General features: G+C 41.7%; 3 protein-coding genes across 3 annotated transcripts; all 3 read right to left on the bottom strand.

Moving 5' to 3' along the window:
* Positions 1–986: 986 nt before the first annotated feature.
* On the bottom strand, positions 987–2,642 carry rx3 (retinal homeobox gene 3; the record flags this gene model as incomplete). Its single annotated transcript, XM_079755409.1, has 3 exons — positions 987–1,490; positions 1,902–2,152; positions 2,384–2,642. 3 exons carry the CDS (start codon positions 2,640–2,642, stop codon positions 987–989), a joined length of 1,014 nt encoding a protein of 337 aa, XP_079611535.1.
* A 3,601-nt stretch (positions 2,643–6,243) lies between these two features.
* cplx4a (complexin 4a) lies at positions 6,244–10,856 on the bottom strand (the record flags this gene model as incomplete). The annotated part of the gene is made up of 3 exons (XM_079755515.1): positions 6,244–6,471; positions 8,802–8,889; positions 10,693–10,856. 3 exons carry the CDS (start codon positions 10,854–10,856, stop codon positions 6,244–6,246), a joined length of 480 nt encoding a protein of 159 aa, XP_079611641.1.
* A 1,346-nt stretch (positions 10,857–12,202) lies between these two features.
* On the bottom strand, positions 12,203–22,819 carry lman1 (lectin, mannose-binding, 1; the record flags this gene model as incomplete). Its single annotated transcript, XM_079756132.1, has 13 exons — positions 12,203–12,631; positions 12,732–12,856; positions 13,032–13,194; positions 16,212–16,288; positions 16,777–16,964; positions 17,456–17,588; positions 17,811–17,869; positions 18,339–18,462; positions 18,715–18,814; positions 19,209–19,270; positions 20,305–20,412; positions 21,941–22,095; positions 22,600–22,819. The coding sequence occupies 13 exons, from the start codon at positions 22,817–22,819 to the stop codon at positions 12,595–12,597; spliced, it is 1,551 nt and encodes a 516-aa protein (XP_079612258.1). The 3' UTR covers positions 12,203–12,594.
* Positions 22,820–23,460: the final 641 nt, after the last annotated feature.

Below are 23,460 nucleotides of genomic sequence, written 5' to 3'. Positions count from 1 at the left end.
AGTTGAAGTCGCGTTGGGATAATGAAATTGAGGCTGTTCTCAGGATGCATGAAAATAATTTCGTATAATTTTATGTTTTAACTATTTTATTTTGCCCTATGAATGTTTGTAAACAGGCCTATAAGGTGATGTGTGTGTACACATATTTATTATGTTATGAGTAAATGCTGAAGCCAAGTGGAGAAAGACATAAAGAATAAATCACTTCAATAAACGCTTACTTTACTCTTGATTGTCGAAATAGAGAATAAAATAATAAAATAATGGTTCGTGTGTATGTCAACCACACTGGGGTGCTGTAGCACCGATGTTTTATTGTATTGATGTGTGGGCATTATTTAAATTCCAAGACACTTCAGTACTTCGGCAAAAGAAGAGGCAATGGCATACCGTTAAAGATTTTTAATGAAGCTAATCATTATTATTCCAATTAAACATATGCAATGATGCTGGTGATGAGGTGTATAGAAAGTTATCCAGTACCTCTGTGAGGTAAGTCCGATAAACTATAAATTCTCAAACCATTAAAGTATGGCAGAGCACAATATTGAAATTGAACAAATATCATGACGTAATTTTCATATTTATAAAATACAATTCGTCACAGGCTACATTGCAAAAGTAAAATAAATAAATGGTGATAGACTCATGGTGACATCAAGACAGCAGGGTTCAGCATGGGAAGGAGAGCAGTTTACTGACAAAAATACAACAATTCAACTTTACAAAAGTAGGCCTGAGTGATGTTCAATGAACAGGAGTTTTACATTTCACTGCGTAAGCCTATCAGAGCTGGTTAAAATCATAAAAAGAGTTCATCAAAAACCGAAAGAGAAGAAAATTCATAGTACAAAATAAAATTATTCTGAATCACAAGGGGGGAAAAACACACACCCAGACCTAAATCTCCTCATAAGAGCTGGATGAAGTGTCTTGTCTAATTGTCCGTTTGTAAAATACAAGTTAAAATAAGTCCCCACATCCCGTTACCACGTCTTCCCGAAGGACTGGATGTGTTCCTTGGCCTTCATCCTGAGGGACGCGATGCTGGAGTTTCGCGGGTCCGATTCCTCCAGGACCATTTTGTCCATGAAGCCCGAGCAGGGGTAGGCCGCTGCCGGCGGACATATAGAGCCTATATGGGGGAGCTGGTGATGGTTGGACCCTGACCCAGGCGCGGAGTGGTGGAAAGTAGCTGGCATGGAGGAAGCCATGGAGTGGGGAGGCGGTGGCGACGCGTAACCCCCACCCGAGAGCCCCTGGGAGCCGCCTATGAACCCGGGGAGGCTGGGCAGGGACGAGGCGGCGGTGGTGCTGGTGATAGGTGCGGTGAGCCAGGGGTCCAGGTGTAGACCCCCGGAGCCGTGCAGGGGGTTGGTGGAGGGGCAGCCGAAGGAGAACAGGGACGAGGGGGTGTCCTGCAGCCGGATGGCGCTCACTTCCAGCTTCTCCTGGCGCCGCCACTTGGCGCGTCGGTTCTGGAACCACACCTGAACACACCGGAAGAAAGATGTGTGATTAACGTGTCAATCATGGAATCAATTATATAGCCATCAATCAATTAAAAAGACAAGTAAGATAACATTGTTCAACTTTTCATCCTTAGGGCTACTTTAATGTAAAATGTTAAGGGGTTAATATTTCATTAATTAATGTAAGTCTATATAAAAGGCTATATATTTCTAAAGGCCGATCATCTGAATGGAATAAGTAAGTAATGCGCCTTATGAATAGTTTGTGCAGCTTCCTAACCTATTTATTAAATAATGAATCAATGAATTGTGACATGAAACATCATATTCTATTGGACATTAACAACCTCTTGCATTTCCCTTGCAATTTTAACATTAAAATAACAAAATAACAATAATAGAATAATAACCAATGGCCTGATGATTTACCTGCACTCGGACCTCCGGCAGGTTGACCTTGAGCGCCAGCTCCTCGCGGCTGTACACGTCGGGGTAGTGGGACTTATCGAAGGCGCGCTCCAGCTCGTGCAGCTGGAAGGTGGTGAAAGTGGTCCGGTTCCTGCGGTGCTTCTTCTTGGGATGGTCCTCCTCCGAATCCTCTGAGTCCTGTCTGCCGTCCCCGCCCGGCGAGTCTGCTGGGCTGTGGGTCGGACTGTCCGAGGTGGTGGTGCAGCACATACCTGGAGGAGAAGGTGTGCAGGGACGTTTTTTTTAAAAGGTGTTCTGTCTTTTTTTAACCGACATTTTTTAAGTTTGACTCTGAAGAGCGCCAACTTGAGTGCGCAGCCAGCAATGAACACAATGTTGAATATAAATGTATATATATATAGGCTCTAATATAACTATTTGAAACTTTATTTTTGTTTACATAGACTATGAGTATTATAGTTGAGTCAAACATTTGTACTCACTGTCAAACGTTTCAGAATGGTGCTCTTTCTTGGTCATCGGGGCTACGATCACGTTCCCGTTACGCGCCGTGTCATTCATGCAAGACTTCTCTCTCACGGTGTAAATCGCTGATTTGTTGAACATGTGGTCTTCCTTAAATCCCAATATGGCATCGATGCTGTGGACCCTGGCGGGATGTCCCGGGCTCTGGGCGAAACGCGCCGAGGGAGACGAGCGCTCATCCATCATCACTGCGCCGGACGATCCGAGAACCCACATTTAGTGATCAATGTCGATGTCGTTTCCGAAAACAAATAATCGAGAGATATACTTTTTAAAATAAAAAGCAAAAACAAGTCAATACTGATGGACTTTCCGGCTGAGAAACCTGTGCGTAACCACCCCAAAACACATCCAGAAAAAACAGATATCAGTCAGTCAGTGTCCTTCCTCCGGTTCATCCACTCAAGTGATGAACTCGCATCTTCTGGTACAAGGCTTATAAAGTGGTCCTGGTTGGAAGACCCCCCTTCTGGTGTGACCCCCCCAGGAGACGTCAGAGAGGGGAGGCGAGGTTAGGATCTGCTCTTCACGTGGCTGTTGGCGCAACACACTGGTTGTACTGAGTAGCCGGTCCGAGGAAAGGGTCCCGCAGCTCTCCAAGTCCTCTCAATCTCAAGTGCATTACCCACAGTCAGTGGCTGACTATAAACCTACTTATATAAATCTTAAAACCATCTTTTCTCCTCCTCCAGATGTCGTGTTCATGTTAGGCAGTGGAAACGAGGAGTGGGTTGAAGATTAAACCACAGATTAAGGTAGAAGGAAATTATAATTACACGTTTTCATGTGGAAGAACATGGATTGCGAGATGAAAGCTTAATATTTAATCAAAGCGTCAAGACACGATTGACCCATTATTCACTTAGTGAGAAGGATGCTGTCCTTTTGGAATCCGATGATGCAACTGTGATCAAACATAAAACATATGCATGTTTTTGTAGAAATAATTCGTTATATGCTTTCACTTGCATAATCTAAAGGACTGGACTTTCTTCTTCCAAATCACCCAATGATTATTCAGTAGCAAGTCGCTGAAGGAAACTGGCAACCTGTTTCTCTAAGTCAATATTTGTCCTGCAAATTAGGCTCAGGGAAAAGAAGGAAAGTCGTGTAAATTAACACTAAACAAAGATGTGGCTACCGTAGTTTGTAATCCCGAGCCCACATGCTGCTTAAGGGGATGACATTATTTTACACAAAAGAGTTAAAACCCCTAAAACTATTTAGCACTTCCTAATGAGGTCTACCGAAGATGACCTTCTTCTTTGTCAGCGATAATCGAAGAGCAGGAAGACGCAGAGAAAGAGAGACGTCCGCACTCTAGTGCCCATCGTTCTCGTAATTGGGAACATAAATGCCATGATTTTTTTATTATAGCCAATGATAACAAGTAGGCTATAAAATGGCGTAACTATTTATGAGAGGACTACTGACCAAATATAAAGTGAAGAATAACATGGAATATGCAATAATTGAGGAAGATGAGGTTTAGGCCTATTCTTATTTTCAGACGTTTATATTATTAATATATGATGTGTATAAAGCAATACTCACATTATTATATTAATATTTCTCCTTATATTTTTTAGACTTAGTTTTGAACGCCAAAACCAAACCCTATTCCGAGCTTGTTCATTAGGAAACCCAAAACCTCAGGGGCCTGTCCGAGTCCAGGGACCAATGTCCTGAGAACGTGACCCAAATCCTATAACCAAACCCTAACCCCAAAACCAAACTCTTACCCTGAAAGCTATAATCCTAATATGATACCGTAACTTTAGAACCAAATCAAACACCAAAAACCCAAATTCTAAAACCTATCCCATTCACGAAAACTAAATCCTAACAAAACCCTATAACAAAAAAAATGCAAACTTAAAAAAACATAGCTTTATTTGAAGTGAAACAATTCCTTGACCCCTATGAGGTCACAACCCAAAGGTAGAGAGGCCCAGTTGTATGTAAAGTAATTAATAACTAAAAGTAGTAATTGTGTATCAAAGTACACCTGTATGCGGTGGTTGGTAAATAATGGAGGGATCATCTGATCAGTACAATTATTTGCACCAAATGTCCTGCAAAGAAATGTGTGGTTTGCACACTTTCTGCGCTCACATCGTCCCGTCTAACGCTGAAACCAAAGATACGCCCCCTGCCATGCCTGGCTACCTCAACAGTTCTGATCCTATTAACCGGTAATCTCAAGAGCTCACAAATCCAGTGCCTTTCAGAGGCAACTCCACACGAAGCACCCAGCATTCACAGCTTCCCTCTCTCTCCCTTTCAGGATCCCCCTCTTCCAATTCAATAATCATACTCCATTAAGCACTGTAGTGTTTACTCACTTTGTTGGTTCTAATGGTAAACTAGGGGAAGGATCCACTTGAGGATAAGGATCCCAGGTTAATAAGGACCACATCGTTTTTGGATAGTTTGTGCTCTATCTGTGGAGATAGGAGTTAGGATTACGTTGAGGTACAAGCAGATCAGTAACACATGTCGTTTGCTCAGTATCTTTAACTGAGCCTTAAAGGAAAGTTTGTAGTGTGTTGAGTTTGTGTGTATAAAATGGAATATCACCGCTAATAGATTGAAATAATGAATCTTGATGGTTCTGTTGTCCTGTTTTCATATGTGGCATTTAGATTTGACATAAAAGGACTTACGATACACATTTGACAAACATACTTCTTTTAATAATTTATTTGGATTTTTAGTTAATTCACTTGCATGTCTGCAGTCATTATCATTATCTATGGAATGAGAACAATATAATTCAAAACTTGGACATGCAAAACTGAACAGCTTTCATTCTTGCCTATGGAGGCTAACATTTTAAAAGGATTATAGATTTGATCAAAATACAAGAGGACGTGAGATATTTTACATGACATATACAATACAGTGTCAATGCTTTTTATTTTATTTTAACACAATTATTGTCAAGAACTGGAATCTACCAACTCATACATTTTGTCCTGATTGTCACTCTTTCAACAACACCAGAGCGGAATACATCTACATTCCAACCTTTACTCACACTCACTACATACAAACATACAGTATAGTCAACAACAGACTGAGGGGGAGAGCTGGGAAAAAACAGTGAGAGGGAAGGGTTGATATGAATCCCGACTTACTTTGAAGTCTTTCCTTGTGTAATTAGCTGTTTCGTTGAGGTGCTACACAACAATGTCTCCCATAGATAAACAAATACACAATTATCGTTAAAATGACTTTAGAACAAGCATTTTGGATTTGAATGTGTGTTTGATAAATATGACCACGTGGATAGGAATGCGTCAGAGGAAATGGATTTTGTCCACCTCACTGGAAAGGATCACTTTTTGTAGATCATTTAGATAATCCAAAACATAAACAAACAAAACAAAGGAGTAGTACTAACAAAAGGAGTAAGCTTTCTGGACCAGAGTCCACCAATAACTGCCATTTTAGAGTTAGCAATGACCTGTTATATAGACACACAAAAAAACAGTTTCCATTCAGTTGAGAAAGTGGAATGAGACGGAAGTAAAGACATAACACCTGGCGCTTATCTGTACTGCAATGATACGGTCCTAGTAATTAGCTACTGTTTTGTTTACAAGTATACACTTTGAGTCGAAGCTTTGACTTTGTATCCCAGCCTCTCGCACGCTGCAAGGCTGGTGATTCCCTAGGAAAGCCGGCATTTGGATTGCATTTGATCATTTCACCCCTTCTCTTCCCCCCCCCCCACCCTCCCTTCTCCCACCCTCCCCCCCCCCCCCCCCCCCCCCCCCCCCCCTCCCTTCTCCCACCCTCCCCTAACACTAGCTCACATCACAGAGCACTTCTCCTCCGCCTTGGTCTTGAGCTCGGTGACGGTGGTGGAGGCCTTCTCCTTCAGCTGGTCCATGTCCATGTTCTGGAGGTTCTGCATCTGGCCCAGGAAGGAGTCCTTCACCTCCTCTTCCGTGGCGTCCTCGTCCACCATCTTCAGCAGCTCCTCGGGCACGTCCACGTCGTCGCCCGCCATCTCGATCATGTTGTCGTCCTGCTCGCTCTGTGGACACACACGGGGGGGGGGAGGAGAGAGCAGTTTGTGGCGCAGGTGGAAATGAGGCCGTGAGGAGGAAAGATGGTGGCACACATATTAAGAACAATGAAAACAAGGGTGGAGGTGATTGGTTAAATGGGTGAATCTATCCATCCGGCCGTCCATCGATCCATCCCTCTATCTTTGTAAATCGTTTAGTTTACAGCAAACATATGCTCTGGCTTTTTCTTCCTCTTGTTTCTAGAAGATTGATACTGGATGGAGCAGTAAGGGTAAACAATCAGGTGATCAAGAACAGCAACATATTATGGGATGGTTTGTGGGCCTTTCTGCAAACAAAACCTCGCAGTTTTGTTGGGACTTTTAAAGTCGATCCGTTTATGACATCACGAATGGGAGTGACCACTCAGACGTATGATTGAATGAACAACTCCAACAATACCAGTTGATACATAGTCCACCAAAAGCAACTACCAGCCTATTTTAAAACACCCACATTGTGTAAGGGATTGAAAAGACTCATAAACATCACACATGGTCGGCCCTTTTTAACTGGCGTATGTGTTTGGGTCACAATCTATGTATTGGCATAAGTTCATTTTGATATTTTAGCAATGTGGCTGACCAAAGGAACCCTGACCCTTTTCTGCATGGATTCAGGATTAGTTTTCCCCTGCTTACAAGGTAACCCTCACCCTACGGTATTCTAGGAAGCTGATACTTCTCTCCAAGAATGGCACTAGTCTTGCCCTCTATACTCATATGGATGCAGATTTATAAAACAGAGTGAGGTCAATAAGAATAGATTTTTTTTTCTGATAGGAATCTAAATTTGAACCAGTAAATCCGATAATAGAAACATATCGATATCTATACATAATAAAGAAGCAAACATTCAATTTTTTTCCCAAAACCAACTTCAAACCCTTCCGCACAGACCTGTACAGTACAGACTGACGAAGGCTGCCGAAGACTACAGAATGCTGTTACAACACCATGGGTCTATGTTTAACACCAAGCTGTGGGATTACCATGGCCCACAGCCGTGGCCTCACGCAAACAACCAATGACTAAAGATCTGACACTCTCAGAACAGCAAAGACGCACACAGACAATAGACCCAACGGAATCATTTGACAGCATCAGCTTCTCGAGTCAAACGCCTGCACTCGGGGCGAAGGTATTGTTTTAAACAATAACCGTGGCTATTAGAGAGAGCGTGCACAGGTGTCCTCGACGGAAACCAACCGACAAAGGAACCTTGTTTCCTTGACAGAGTTGTTATGGTAATCAGGGAGTTCAGCATAGAGCCGCCTTGTCATAATGAAGACACCTTATGTAAAGCAGTTTTTGTCAAAGGCCCAGGCTTTCCATGCAATGGAAAACATCAATTGAAGAAAGTAATTACCTTTATCAATACCTTGATTGTCCTGAAGATATGTGTATAATAGTCAAGTGTCAGTGCTTTGTCACACAGCCATAGAAAGAATATTAAGAGGCGGCAAATTGAGTTCATTTATAATTTTTCATTAATTTGTCAATGCAGGGAACGGATCAATTGAATATATACCGAAGACTCAGTGCAAGAAAACCATGGTTACCATCAAACATTATTTTTTTAGAAAACCCTTTGAACCACATTTCGACATACCTGATTCGCTCCTGCCATTGTAGCTAAGGTTTAAACCCGTTCTCCTTTTATCAGTTCGCTCTTGACAGGGAACAGGAAGAAATCACTTTGTGTCTACTCCTATATCGTCCTGGCTCACACTTGTTGCTTTACACCAAGCGCCTGAGATTACTCAAAGAGGCTGCGGCACCTGCTCCGAGACGGTTGGCCGTTTAAGACCCAAGGTGCTCAACAGGGTGCTGGAGGGACACGTGGGGACGTCGCACACACACTAATCCGTTGGCATGGTTTCCGCCGTCTCCTCTCGAATCCTAGTCTGCCCAGAACTCGTGCTCACCGGATCAGGGTTGATGGTCAACCAGGCTTGAAGAGGAAGCCCTTACAAGGTAATCAGTCGCCATGCCTTGCCTTTAAGGGTTTTGTCTTATTACGTTTCAACCAATAAGAGGCCGGACTTGAATATCAATTAGTTTTCCGTCTTCTTGTTTGATTTTTGTTGAGAGAGAAGTAATTAATAGGGTTTGACTTGAAAAAGTCAAAAGTTTACTAGTGGAACTCACACTTTTCAAATTCCAATCCTGTGAATCATTATTTGTGGTTTCAAATATATATGTTTATTAAAATGGATTTTGTTGTTGGGTTATTTTGGAGAGTGGGTTCTCACAGTCGCTCTTTAAGTTCAGTTGAGGCAGTGAGCAGTGCTTACCTTTGGAAGTCTGTATTTATCTCGTAGACAAACCCTCAGTGTGGCTCTCTCTGCCTTCTTATGCAGAAAGTCTGCATCTCTCTCCATCCTGTAGAAGAGACACTTTAGAGTTAGACCAACTAGACAATATGGTTTCAGAACGGGGAAAGGCAGTAGCCAGTTGTAGATATTGCAGATTCAATGGGGTTGAACAATGGCGTTTGATTATTATTAGTTTGTTTGCATAGCGGCCATCTTGATTCTGTTCTGTTCCCCTACCGAGCCAGCATTTATAACAAAGATGGAACCTAGCTGGCCGCTATAGGTGAATAAGGTTTATAGCTCAATATATTTCAAATACCACATTGTGGCTAACACAGTTTCAATGACCAATTATACAAGTATTACTAATCACCAAACAAAGACCTTCATGTTTTAAGGGTATGGAATGTATACACAGTAATGTGTTGTCCTGTACTAGTTGCCTAGACTTTGATAATCATGACAAATACAATATTATAATATTTTGATTTGTACTGGTTTTGCAAACACAATGGGAACACTTTTATTATCCTTAAATCCAATTCATGAATATTGGGGATATGAGGGGCAAATTTCACACTTTTATAATAAATTATTGGTTTAGATTGTAGTTGTAAATTCCTCTCTCGTATATATTGTTGTTGTATTCTCGTATTGTATTGTTGTTCTCGTATCAATGTTTAGTGCAAACTTCATTCATGTATAACAGCTCCAATTGACCTCACCTAGTCACCTTAGTCAACTGACTAAAGTAATTGTATGACCTTTGTAAAATGCACTGCCCAAACTGCCCTATCTCCAGAGATATGGAAGCACAAATCTGGTTATGTAATCTACATGTCCAGCCTCTACATCTAAATCACTAGATTTATTTGATGGTAATAATTCTTCTGAGCTTTACAGAAGTCCTAAATACCCCATTTTCCATTATATCCCTTTGTTAGAGATAAAACAGATTCATAATTCAGAGTAGCATATTTATATACCCAATGATGCACCATTTCATTTGATAATGTTGGACATACCCGAATAAATATCTCTATACAGAATTATGATGTAATATATGTGGTGTGAGATGATTTTTCAAGCAACAATGTGAAACAGTCCACAAGAGACAGCAGCCAAGCAGCTTAGCAAACACATGGCAATGGCTTTTTTGACATTACCTGCTAATATTTCAGGCTATATGCTAAGATATATGCTAAGTTATGCTGAGAAAATGATATACAGTAAATGTTACACAGTGAATATCAGAAAACACCTCATCTTCTTTACATTGTAGGCTGATTGGTGCTGGCTTGGAGGGATTGGTATTTTCAAATATTTTACAGAACATGCCTACACAGTCAAGCTGACTCCATTTCAAATATATTATTAGAAAGCTTATTAAAACATATTGAAATAGACAGGATATCCCTCAGAACAGAGGACTTTTTGAGGGAGATTGAGTGGTTTATTTTTGGGAGTTATTATCTTTCAACAAATCTCTCCACACAAATCATGTCAGCAGAATTTTAAATAATGGTATAATAATGGTCTATTGTGACTATGCGCACAAAAAACATCTTTAAATAAATAAATGAAATGTTTATCAATATAATAACACACCTTTAACGTTTTTTTTATGTGCACTTCCTAACATTAGGGGTTTGACATTAATAAACGACATTTAGAAAAATAATTGACAGCAACAATAACAATAAAAACAAACAACAAAACGTATCCGAAACATGTCAGTATTTTTTCGCTCCAAAAGAACGTTTTGTCAAGGTCAGACGTGTTGGTTGGTCTGACCCGCCTCACATGGGCATCTCTCCACCAGCCAACAGTGGGAATAAAACAAGATGGACCCCTCTCCAGCCTCACTTACTTCTCCTCCACCACCTGTTTCTGGTACTCCTCATACTCCTCGCGGGTCATGCCCGCCGCCTTGGCCGGGTCGGTGGGCGCGGCCTCCTCCTCCTTGTCCCCTCCGCCGCCCAGCCCGATCCCCGACAACGGGTTGCCGATCATGCTCTTGATCAGGAACGCCATTCTGCTGTAAGCCCTGCAAAACTGATCTCCTCCGCCGCTATGAACAACGAGCCGCGGTTCCTCTCAGGTTCAGGAGTAGTAAAAGTTGGTCGGTGAAGCTGTTGTCTTTCTGGGGGTGTCCTTCAGGGGTCTTTTTGGGGCCTCCTTGTTTTTCGGGGGGGGGGTTTTCGGTAAATCCAGCGGGATCCTTCCTTTTGCTAGCTAGCCTGCTGCATGTGTATGTAGCCAAGGACACACTGACACCGAGCAACACGTACACACACACACACACACACACACACACACACACACAGTTGTGCCTCGGCCATAATCTGGATTAAACCCTCCCAGCTCGGCCATGTTCAGGGGCAGATGGCGCGCTCACTTCTCTCTATTCCTGACAGACAGCAGGACCTCTGTGGATCCCTCATTCCATTTTAGCATACATTTATTGATTTTCTTTTACCTTTACAGTGCTTTGGTGCCACATTGTTGCCATTGTGAAAAAAACGGTTGTAAAGCGGGCCCGGTTCTTTTGGCATATGTGGCCTCCGACCAATGGTGCTTAATCATATTAGTGAGGCAGGGGGCGCGGCCGTGTGCAACCTGGCTCGGACATTTCCATTTATACTACTGAGCGAAGGCCGGGGGAGGGATGAGTAGGATTATGGAGCTGTTTATCCCCTGGCCACGGCGCCATTGTTTTTAGAAGTGTGGGGAGGGGGGGGGGTGATTAAAATGTCCATAAAGGATAGGGGATGGCTTAACCAAGACCTTTCCCTCTTTATCCACTGCGTTCTCTACTTCCGGTTCCTGACCGAAGGCCTCATAAATGACCACATCTCTGAATGTACGCAATGAAACAAACCCCTGGTGGTGACCTCTGCACACTACAGGTCCTTGGTGTGACACATTCCTGAAATATTCATATGTGAAGGAAATATTACCCTTGAAACTTGCCAAGCAGAAGACAATGAGCGTCCGACAGGGATGGCTGTAATCTCAAAGTCTCAGGTTTAGGATTATCAAATTGATAAAGACTCAAACTCAAAACTGTACTTAGTAAGGGACTAATATGTACACAAACGCAATGAAAAATGTGATGTGCAATTATATTTTACCTTTGTTAGGTAATGAACCAACTGCTCTGTTTGCCGCATTTCTACATAACCATAATAACCAATTGGAAAAGTAAACTGCTACTCATAAACGTACCCAGCAAAGTTAACCTCATGGATGAAGAGTGACTGAAGTTCACGTTGCTGAGGACCTCCATAGCAGTTACGGGGGATGTAAATAAGTATACCACATGTGTTTTTGTTTTCTTCTATTTATATAAAACAGCTTGAGAAGACAACACAACCACTCATTCAGCATTGCTAGACATTATGCTACGGTTGTTGGGAGTTTTAGCATCGTAGCATCGATCCAAACACAATATTTTAAATTGAACACTTTTATTGTAACCTAGAGCTTTGGAATGAACCGAATGAGACAAAAGCCGAGGAAAATCATCTGGAAAAACACTGCATGTAACGTTAAATTATTTTAGGAATTTTTGAAATGGTGGAACACTTTCAGCGGGAATTAATACACAGGTTGTATCATCAAATTAAAACTGCAATTTAAAAAAGGGAAAAGAATTCTCAAAACAAAAGTATTTTCTTCAAGTATAATTATTTACAATTTCAAACACAAATTATATTAACTAAAAAAATCATGGACAAAATGGACATCTTCTCATTTTCCTGCCGTCTCATCAAAAGAACTTCTTGGCTGCCGCTTCCTGTTGACTTCTATTAGACAAACAAAACAGAAACTCAGTCAGCATTCAGTGGTCACACGTCAGTCGATATGCGTCAGCACAGGACCAGTCAGCCAAGGGGGAGGCCCTACTTGTACATGATGTAGCAGAAGAACAGGACGGACTGGATGACCACGAAGACGACAAAGTGGAGCGTGGACAGACAGGGCGGAATCGGGGGGAATTCTGGACACTTGAACATCTTCTCTGCAGGGTTCTGGGAGGATACAGTAAAACAGTTAGCCGTGACACAAATCACAACAAATACCCCTTTAATTGAGGCATGCTAGACATCCTTCATAATGATTTCAGGTAAGACTTGTTAGTCCCTTTAAAACGATGTGTGTGAGGTGCCGAGCTGGATCAATATATCTTGGGGCGGGGCGGTGTACCTGCGGGCTGCGCTGCACCAGGTGATCCACGTCCCTCTTGACCGAGTGCAGGTGCTCCTTGATTTCGTTGAAGTGCTGCACCGTCTCGTACGTCCCGAGGCCCGCGGCGTTGCCCTGGTGCTGGACAGAGCCCACCTGCTTCAGGGACTCCTGGAAGGAAAGCCTGTAACCAAACCGGAAACCAGGATCAACTAATGAGCTGCAAAAGGGCCGGCATCCTCATCTCCATTAAGATTGGGATGTAGTTTTAAAGTTGCAGTGTGTAGGATTTAGTGCCACCTAGAGGTGATCTGCAACCAACTGAATAAACCCCTCTACCCTCCCTTTTCAAGGTAGGTTCTTCCAAAATAATTTATTAGTTATTGTTTATTGACAGCATCGAGTAGCCAAGTGTCAAGAAATGAGGTTCCTTGATAGATTAAAAGGGTTATTTTATTTATTCTATTCATTTATTTAGTCTGTCATACTATAGATCATAGAGTTCAAGAAAGATGATTGATGATTAAAATGTGTCCGTAACCCAGAAAGACTTCCATCAAATCCAGATACAGGACATACAGGAGCAGGGAGAGGAATAGACTTAAGAGTTCCTATACAGGTAGACATCAGATGTTGGGGATCTAAACCAGAACCTTCCTGCTGAGAGCCAAACCCCCTCCACTACACTACCCTGCCCGCTCTACATCTATTGAGATATTTCTAGAATAGTGAGAAGCGTCCGGTCTGTTCTGCAGCATTTAATTTGAGACAGGCGTTTGTATTTTCATCTTCATTGATAACTTGGTTTGCTACAATTTGATGAATTACTTTGCCAAGCATGTATATTAACAGGAAACTAGTTAAAAAAGTGCAAAAACGATGTGTAACCTTCCATGGAAAGTGCTAGGCCTAATCCCTTAGATCTTTGAATATCCTACATAACACTAATGCATTAAAATCAACGTCTTAACTGATTGTTAAAGGTCATGAGTGAAACGTCCTAAGGGGGGAGTTTTGACAAGAAAGCAATCAGAGAATCAGAGAATGTTTTGCCTGTGTGTATTGACAGATGTATTTAAAGACTACTAATCTGATAAAGTGGGGAACCAAATGGTATTAAGATGTGGTGGTCTTTTCTTGCAGGGGGGGCGGGGGTCAAGGATGTAAAGGGATGACAGATAAACACATTGTAATTTGTTTCTCAGAAGGATCAATAAAATACCCTCCCTTGAGAAAGTGAATATTTAATAAAAAACCATCACCTAATCTTCAACAGTGACCCCGTTTATGGAGATGAACCGCCGAGACTACAAGGGAAATGTGTGATTTGGGGAAGGGTCATGATAAACTGACTTAATCTACTGAATAATTCAGATGTGCCCTTCGTATTATAGCATATGAGAGCAGGGATGAGGCAGCTGTAGGCCTGTGCGGGGGACCCACAACTTGTTCAACATGTCAATCGGATTATTGTCCCTGTAAAGCTCATCTTAAAATTGCCTTTCTGCTGAAGGGTGTTGCTCAATTGAAGTCATTATGAAAATGTTGCTTTTTCACGCCATCCTCAATGGATGATTGGGTCAGTTGATTGAAAAGTACTTGACTGCAGATGTCCATTGGTTGTGGCAGAAATAAGTATCAAATAGAAATAGCGATGAACATTTATATCTTTTTATTTTTATTATTTTTATTCTTTGTATTTTTGTCTTAATATTATCGTTGATAAAATATATCTTTATCAGAGATATATATTATTTATTTTTTTAAGGATAAATGTTTAGAGGGATTTGGGGCATACAAACAGCTTTCTTGTTTTATTATAGACAAGAGATTAATGTTACATAAAATAAAACCTTTAATATCTTGTGATTCCGATTAACCCTCAATACAGATGGTTGGCACGTGCAAATTAATATTAAACAATACAACCATAGAACATATTTATTATTCCAAAAACAATATGGTGTCTTTGTGTCTTCTTGAAATATAATCAGCACAAGTATTAGAAGGATCAATGCTAGAGATCAAAATGCCTCTTCAGACTTTTTTAGTTCACTTTGACCCCATTTCAGAGTTGATAAAAGATTACCAACGTTTAAGAATCATCACTGTTGCTCTCTTGCCAAAAAGCAGACATATTTTTAAGTATTATGATCTGCACAATAACAAGAAAATACTGTGAAATTAATCATCAAATTCCCTTTTGTGCGAGTTGAGAAAGGTCTGTTAAATCGCTCTACCGTGTGATCACAGTGGCTTAAGCCTTGAAGGACGCGTGGCCACAGCAAAGAACAAATATCTTACTGACTCGGGATGAGAAAACCTAACAATATCCAAAACGCTGTACAATTACATTTCTCCCATTTAATCACGCATACTCAAGTCTGAAATATCAGGCGGTCCTTTGAGTCTTAGCCACGCGGGACTACAATTGCAATCTCTTAAGCCGTATTATCTTCCATTTGTATTGCAATAATATCAATAGAGATAGTGAATGTTAAATGCTCAGAAGATTATGTCTGGGTCTTGGTATGTTTACCACTTACAACTTGCGTTACACGCAGTAAACCAAAGCAGCATATGAAATGCCATGAACAGTGAAAGTGATTTATTTATTTATTTACTGGATGTATAAGATAGCTCACATTTTGACCGTTTTCATTTTATTTGTTGTCCAGTTTGTTGTTTTCTCTATTTTGATGTGCGCAAAAAAGACAACACATTAAAAAAAATTAAAATAACGTGTTAATTGGGTTATGTCCCTCTCAACCAAACCCTAATGTGAATTAGGAAGACAAGTCATCAAATCAACCGGATTTCAGTAAGGAGTTTTAAAATGGTCCGAAGTATAGAAAATATTGTACATCGGGGATGTCATTATTGTGTCTGTGCATGTGTATGTTATTGTGCATGTTGCTGTGGTAAAGGATCTTTAGATAGAGTGAGTAGGTATAGAAAGCGGGGGATTTCATGGTGAGCTGGATTATCAGGCTGACAAACACCTGGGATGCAACTCATTCTATTGTTTTTAAGATTAACCATGAATTCAGAGATTTAAAAGAGGGATATTTCATATTTTTCTTGTTTTTCCTGAAGTATCATAGGTCATTTTGTATGTGGAGGACAAAAACAACAGCAAACTTTCGAAGATCAGAGACCAAAACCGTTTGAATAACAACCGCCCCGGTCGCCACGACTCACCGTAGGTCGTTGAGGTGTTTCAGCACTTCCTGTTGGGTGGCGATGACCGAGCTCATCTGGGGACTGCCAGCATCTAGCTGGAGGCAAAACACCGTTGACGTCAGTCACAACAAAAAACAAAAACGGCTTTCATTCTTGTGCCAACGTCAAACGCTCAGACACACACCAAACAGTTGACGTCATATTTTGGTCCGCGGCTTAATATTTGTACATTAAGATAACACCTAATTAATAATCCCCGATGGGAAATTCAGGTGTTGCATCGAAAGGAACAGTGCAAATCAAACCAGAGATAAGGATACATCTAAGATAGTAAACAAAGAGTTATTGACAGGATCCCCAGAAAGACAAAAATAAGAGCTGAAAAAGGAGCCTCTGTGCTTTGAGTTTAATGTGTAAAAAAAGTAAAAATGGCATAATAATAATTACCAGTAATTACAAAAAACAGTTAGAGTTTCTGTATTTTCCGTTTTCCCTATAACCCTTCAACAGCTACGGATGTATACATTTTCTAGTCCTATTCTGTTCCCCTTAACCCGGTGTGGGGGCGTGCGTGTCCCCGTACCTGTCCGGACTCTGCGTTGACGCCCTTCTTGGCGACCTCGTCGGTGATGACGGAGACGTAGCGGCGCTGCTCGTCCAGGATCATGGCCAGCTGCCGGTGGAGCTGCTTGATCTCCAGGTGGATGCGGTTCTGCCCCTCGAACACCTGCCGGATCTCCCGGTCGTTCACGCTCTCGTACTGCTCCTCGACTGGAAGAGACAGCGACGTCCCTCGCGTTAGACTCATGCGCTTTGCATTTAGACACATTAGGTTCATGTGATTAGAGACGTTTGTTTCTTCCCAGTTCCTCAAATAGTCGTACGATACCGTGAGCGCACACGTTATTAGTGCAGGGAGTTGAACCCCTGACCCTGGCAGTGTTAATGCTATGATCTACGAGTGGAGGTACAGGACGACACACATATTTGTGTGTGTTGTACACACACTACAACGTTTTATTGTAACAGAGCCTAACGGCCTATACGATATTGGTGTCATGCTGTCTGGCTCAGTTGGTAGAACATTTCATTTCATAACTGTTTTCAAAATATTCAAATAAAAGACTGAAATAGAACCCACACACCCCTTGAATTAAGTAATGGGCCCCTGTGACCCGACTAATAAATGATACATAATTCTAATGTGATTAAGGTTTTCTAAATAGTGTAGATATTTGTACGGTGTAGCAGCGGTAGCTCACTGGGCTCCCCTTGGACGTCCGGGTGCTCTTTCTGGAACTCCTCTTTCTTCTTGTCCAGCTCCTGCTGGAAGTTCTCAAATTCCTCCTGGTACTTGTCCTTCTCCTCTTTGGGGATCTCCGCCTCGGCTGGGGGCTTCAACAACGGAGACAAAACAACCACTCTGAGCTCAATGGAGAGGGCCCGGGTTCGACCTTTTTTTTCTTCCCAAGTAGCCATCGGCACACAAAGACAGGCTTTGGTTCAAAAATGTTATGTCGTGAACTATTTCTCATTTTGCCGAGCGATTCTGTATCCTTTCTCTTCTTTTTTATGTGTGGCGGACTACTACGATATAACAGGAGACGTGTTAGTTACCTTTTGCTGTCCAGGTTCCGTTAGTCTGAATAATAAAAAGGACAAAACATCATGGTCATCTATTGAAGGGGAGAAATATCTGGGATTAGAAACATTTAGGAAGAAACAGACAAGACAGTTTTAACACAGGATTAGAAATACTTAAATTTACCCTTCAAATTACTCTCTTTTTGGTTCAATTTTACGCAAATTCAATTAGTTATCTCTAGATTGACATTGAGTTATTTGGCACTTGCCCCAAGCTGAGTTCAGAAGTATTCATACCATATGATCAGTATTGAGTTACAAAGACAAAGTGATTTGAGTCTGCTGGTTTTAATATTAGTGCTATTCAGGTGCACATCATGCATCATGCTCATACAGAATCCCCATTTGTTTCTTTGCATCTTTATCTGAACATTTGGTATGGTTTGAGTTCACTTTAAGAAGGAACAGACAATGTCTATGCTTTAAAAGTACCTTTGTTGCAAGCAAATACACAACTTCTACATAAAAATACAGAAAAGCAGGCTAAAACATGATAACTACCTGCTAGACCACCGGTGGCCGCTGAGATCCCAAAGAAGCCCTCCTTAGGGATGACAATGTTGTCCATCTTGGTGCAGAACTCATAGTCGTCCTTGTCTGGGGTGAAGCCGTTGTTGATCATCACCTGGATGAAGGAATGAATGAATGAATGAATGAATGAATGAATGAATGAAGAGGTAAAGAGTGGGTGAATCTTATCCAAAATAATGGAACTGATGTACAACAATATGAAATGATTCGGGATGTGTGTTGTGAGGTTTTCTGAAAAATTTCTCTTTTTAACTGACACATCGTCAAATGGGAGGGATTTAAATAATTTATAGGTTTGTGTGTTAATGTTGGACACTGACTGTGAATCAGTGCTTGTGGCTCCTACCGTCAGCGACTTCTTGTAGTAGGTGATCTTGGCTCGGATGGGATAAGGTTTGTTCCGGAAGTCTCTTAAGCATGTTCCTAGAGCCTGGGTTGTGCCGTCACTGGGTTACAAATAATAATAAACAAGATTTTATGTTAACCATTAATTGTAAAACATGTAAAACGCTCACAAAAAGCGCAACCATGAGAAAATAATAATCTAATGAGTAAATCATATTATCACATTAGAGTCTATATGCTTATGGATTATTCTGTAAACAACCCTGATGAGATACGGAAAAAGGCGGTGTGTATAATTTGAAGACATGATGGAATAAAAAACTGTTATTTACAGTCTTTACTGGCCCAAGGGAGATTAGGAGAGATGGAGGATTATTATGTACCCCCCACCCCCCGACCAAATATAATCATATTTTCTAATCTTCTTTAAGTTGTTCAAAAAATGTGTCTGAGTGATGATGTCAGGGAGCAGAAGGAAAATAAATATTTACTCACTTTTGGTGGTCGTAAACAAGTTTACCATTGTTTCCCACAACGACAATAGCGGGGTTGTTTTTCTGAAAAAGAAAGTCAAGGCAGGTGTTTATCCAACACATGTATGCATGCAGGTAAATACAGAAATATGCAAAGGAATGAGGCATGTAGAAATTACACAAACATCCTTTAACACACATCACACCAAAGGGCAACTTTGACAACTTTTCTAAAATTAAGCCATTTCTTTTATTGTCTCTTATAGTGAGTAACCGATTAACCGAGTTTACCCTCGTAAAATACAATTATAGTACCATGATGTTAGATTTTTAGATTAAATTAAACATGTAGTTCAATTAGATAATGATTTGCAATGCCGGCATCTTCATCATCATCAAAATAAGCTTGCATTTCAAGTTCACTTTTGAACACCCTAAACAAGCTGCAAAAATCCTCCTAGTGGCCAGGGTCGGAATTAATTTAATCCTCAGAGTCCCACAACTGGTCTCCATTGTACTTTCCACTGTCCCTATGATTTAGTGTGTGTAAGCACTGGTGTGATGTAGCGCAGATGCCACCTAACATTTTTCAAATTTGAACACTGTTGAAACAGTCCAAATGATAGTTATTTCATGACCTATAAACCTCATAATTTAACTTGTAATGATATGTTTCTCTACTGTCCAAGACACTGTATCTTCTAGTCTGGTGCTTTTGCTTTGCTAGTGGCAAACAGGGGATGAATCAGGACAACAGCATTATCAAGCATGCTTAAAGGCAACGCCCTCAGAGTTAACATGTGCTAATGCCAACAGTGTAATATACACTGAGCTTGGGTCAGACAAATCACTGATTTCAAAGCTTTGATTTGGCAAATCCTCAGCTTGGTCTAGTAATGTTTTGTTAAATGGACAGATACTTTACTTGAAGTTACAAAAATGACTACCTGAACATAATATAGTAATGAATGGCACATGAAAGCTTTAGCTTTGTCACAAATTATTTATGTTCTTATCTCTGAATCAGGTGATCGTGAGTACATTTAGAGAAGTCCTGAACAAATAAACACACTAAACCAAACTGTTGAACAACGCAGCCGCTGAGAGACTCCGCCCACCTTTCCGTCGTTGTCAAACGAGTCAAAGAAGATTCCGATTCCGTTCCACTTGTCGGCCGCTCCATACACGGGGCCGTCCAGGCCTTGTTGCGAGGTGAACCATATCCCCTGTTATCACAGAGCAAACACAACCTGTTAGGCAACATACTGTTCTCCCCCTGCATACCGCTGCTTCAACGGGTGCCTGATGCTAAGGACACGGCCAGGGGGTGTTTGAAAGTCAAGTTTCTTTGCATTGGTCTGATGCCGACATCATGAATAACAACCCGAGTTCCCAATATACAGAGCTCAACTTTATTCTTGTTTGGCAATTGATATGAATGTACCATGTACAATAATTTCAATAACAAACAAGAATAAAGTTTCGCTTATTTTTCTCGGTGCAGTCGATGCGGATGACATCATGACTATCCTCCCCAGAAACCGTTCAGGACGCCCATCTTTATTCCTCATACTTGATGATGTGTGGTGCAACACAGGTTTTCATCTCTCGCCCAAACCACCCCCTTGTTTGTCTAACGATTGAAGCCGTGAAAGCCCCGGCTCCTGTCGGGATCCGCTAATGAACGGCGGCAGGAGAAAAGGAGCTTTCACCAGCCCCCCCCCCCCGCCGAGGACCGAGCCCGGGGTCACACACTCAGAGAGGGGTGCCACTAGAGCCCCGAGCCACCAATTCAATGTCTCTATCAAGTACACTTCAGCCCTGGCAGATGCTTGCGGGCGCCAGCGGCCTGTGGTGGAACACGGTGGGCTGAATCAGTGTGAAGTCAGAGGCAACACCTGAAGGATAATGTATGCAGGTGTTTTGAGATGAAGGATAAGATTGGCAGAGTTTGTATTCCGGGGCGAAGGGCTAACCTGCCCTTTTGGTTGAAAACCCTAGTCAAATAAGAGAATGTGTTCATGGAATGATTTTGTTTTGTTCTAAAAAGGATACATGGGGGCATTGGCGAGATATATTCTTATGAATTAGGACGTTTCGGGTTTTCAAGGATTATTAACATTTTACACAAATAGTTAATAGTAGTAACAGTAATAGTGAGATTGGGAAGACCGCACGGTGAATGCATATACAGGAAATTAGAGGATCAGTCAGAGTTTGGACATCTTGCTACCTATCTACCTGCAAGCTAACTCGCAGGACAAGCGCCTTATGTCCTCAGTGGAATTTGGTTGCCCCCATATAGAGCTTACTGCTTGACAGGGAGGCGTCACAAATCAGACACTTGTGAAAAGAGGAAGTACACCAAGCCTCAGACGCTTGGTTCACCACCAGTTCTGTTGTAGCAATCTTAGTAGTTTACGCAAATGATGCCTCAACGGCACTCTGTAAAGTCATCCTAGCCTCGACCCCGGCTAGGTCTGCTGGAAATATGTCTGTGAGTGGGGCCGAATACATAGGCTAGGAAAAACTATATGAGCTTGTAGATTCATCTGGCTCCCATGTTACTGCCCTACATGAAAGCTGTTATCAACGCCATGTTCATAACCAGTCCCGCTGTAGTTACCCTGTCCTTCAAGAAGCTCTTATCAACGCTGCGTTCATTATCAGTGCCACTGTAGTTACCTTGCACTACATGAAGCATAGCATCAAGGCTAGGTTTACCACCAGTTACACTCCACAACATCTCCTCACCAGTCCGTCGGCTCCCATCCGTCCTCTGCCCGAGACACGGAAGGTCACCACCGCCTCCCAGCTCTCAAACAGGACCATGTTCTTGGTCCACACCGAGCCCTTCTGGCTCCTCAGCGAGGGGGTGATCCGCACCTGGTCCGCACTGGGAATAGCATCTGGGAGAGGAGGAGGAGAAGAAAGAGAGGGACAATAGTAAATCAGTCATATATTCTGTAAACGGCTACAGTACAGTGAGACCATGCTGTCGTAAGTGTGTAGACTGACCGAGGGCTAGTGCCAAGAATGAACTGTGTTGCAAGAATCCAAAGCCAGAGGCTCCCAATGGGAGATGGCTAAGTGATAGTTAAATACATAATCGTCTGAGGTCTGCTGGTCCAATTCAGGTGAACACATAGCCTGCCTGTAGTGGTCGAAACAGCCGTCTGCTAAATAAATGGCGTTGCTTTGGTGTTACAACTAAATCTCATCACCCAGAGCACTGTGAGCATCAGCAGCTGTGGTGGGCTGCTGTCACAATATCGATCGATAACTCGTATTAGGTCACTGTGTAACCTTCAAAATGATGTTGAATAAGGAAGGGGAAGAGGGGAAAATATAAAACGGTGTACATTAAATAATACGTGATGACAGGTAGGTTGACAGCTGGCTCCAAAACTTACTCCCACTGTGTATCCAAAACGGAATGCTGCCATCGGTTAGGGACAAATGCGGTCCTTTGAAGCTGTATTTGTATTCAAAACGTCTGTGGGGTGCTTCTGGGTCTGACGTCGAAGCCCCTGCTGCAATGTTATCACACCCGATACTTTTTAACGTTATAAATAATACTGATATCAATAGGTAAGATTTTGCCACAAGTCGCTTTCCTATGGGCACCGCCATGTTTCGTGGACACTGCTGACGTAGCGCTCGAGCCTTGAACGTGACGTGACGTCCGGAGGGCCAACAGGGCGTTTTCTGATTGGACGGCGGCGCTGACGTGGCAGAGCGCGTATTACGGTTTGTTTGAGGTTGTGAACTACATCAGCCCTTTAGGAAATAAATTAATAAAATAAGATAAAAGTTACATGTGCTCATTGGTCAAAGAAACATGTTATTCTTAAAACAAACATTAGTTATTTTGAATGATTTTACAAGTTCAAAAGGTAAAAAAGAATTGGATGCGTTTTTCTGGTGGTTTTGGAATTGAAGGTTTGAGAAAAAAAAAGAGAGAGAGAGAGAGAGAAAGGGGGGGGGGTGCATTGCAGAGTAGAGGGCTATATTTAAATAACAAAAGCAACACTAATAGGTCATTGGTAAAGGACAATAGAAAGCCGTAGGGTGTTAATGGGTCAGGGAAACTGTGAATACACATGACATGAATCAGTACTAATATTTGGCCAATCAATTAAAGTTTTGGAAAAGGGGTACTTAGTGACATAATCTGATTAATGTAGCCTAATAAAGACAGGCAGATAAATATTTGGTTAGGTCATTTTTCAAACTCAAAAGTGATATAACTTCACCTCTACCATCATTTAATC

The sequence above is a fragment of the Pollachius pollachius genome, assembly GCF_949987615.1.
Source record: "Pollachius pollachius genome assembly, chromosome: 18".
NCBI classification, from domain to species: domain Eukaryota; kingdom Metazoa; phylum Chordata; class Actinopteri; order Gadiformes; family Gadidae; genus Pollachius; species Pollachius pollachius.
Note: the sequence above shows the minus strand (reverse complement) of the source record. Positions and strands in the feature narration are given on the sequence as shown.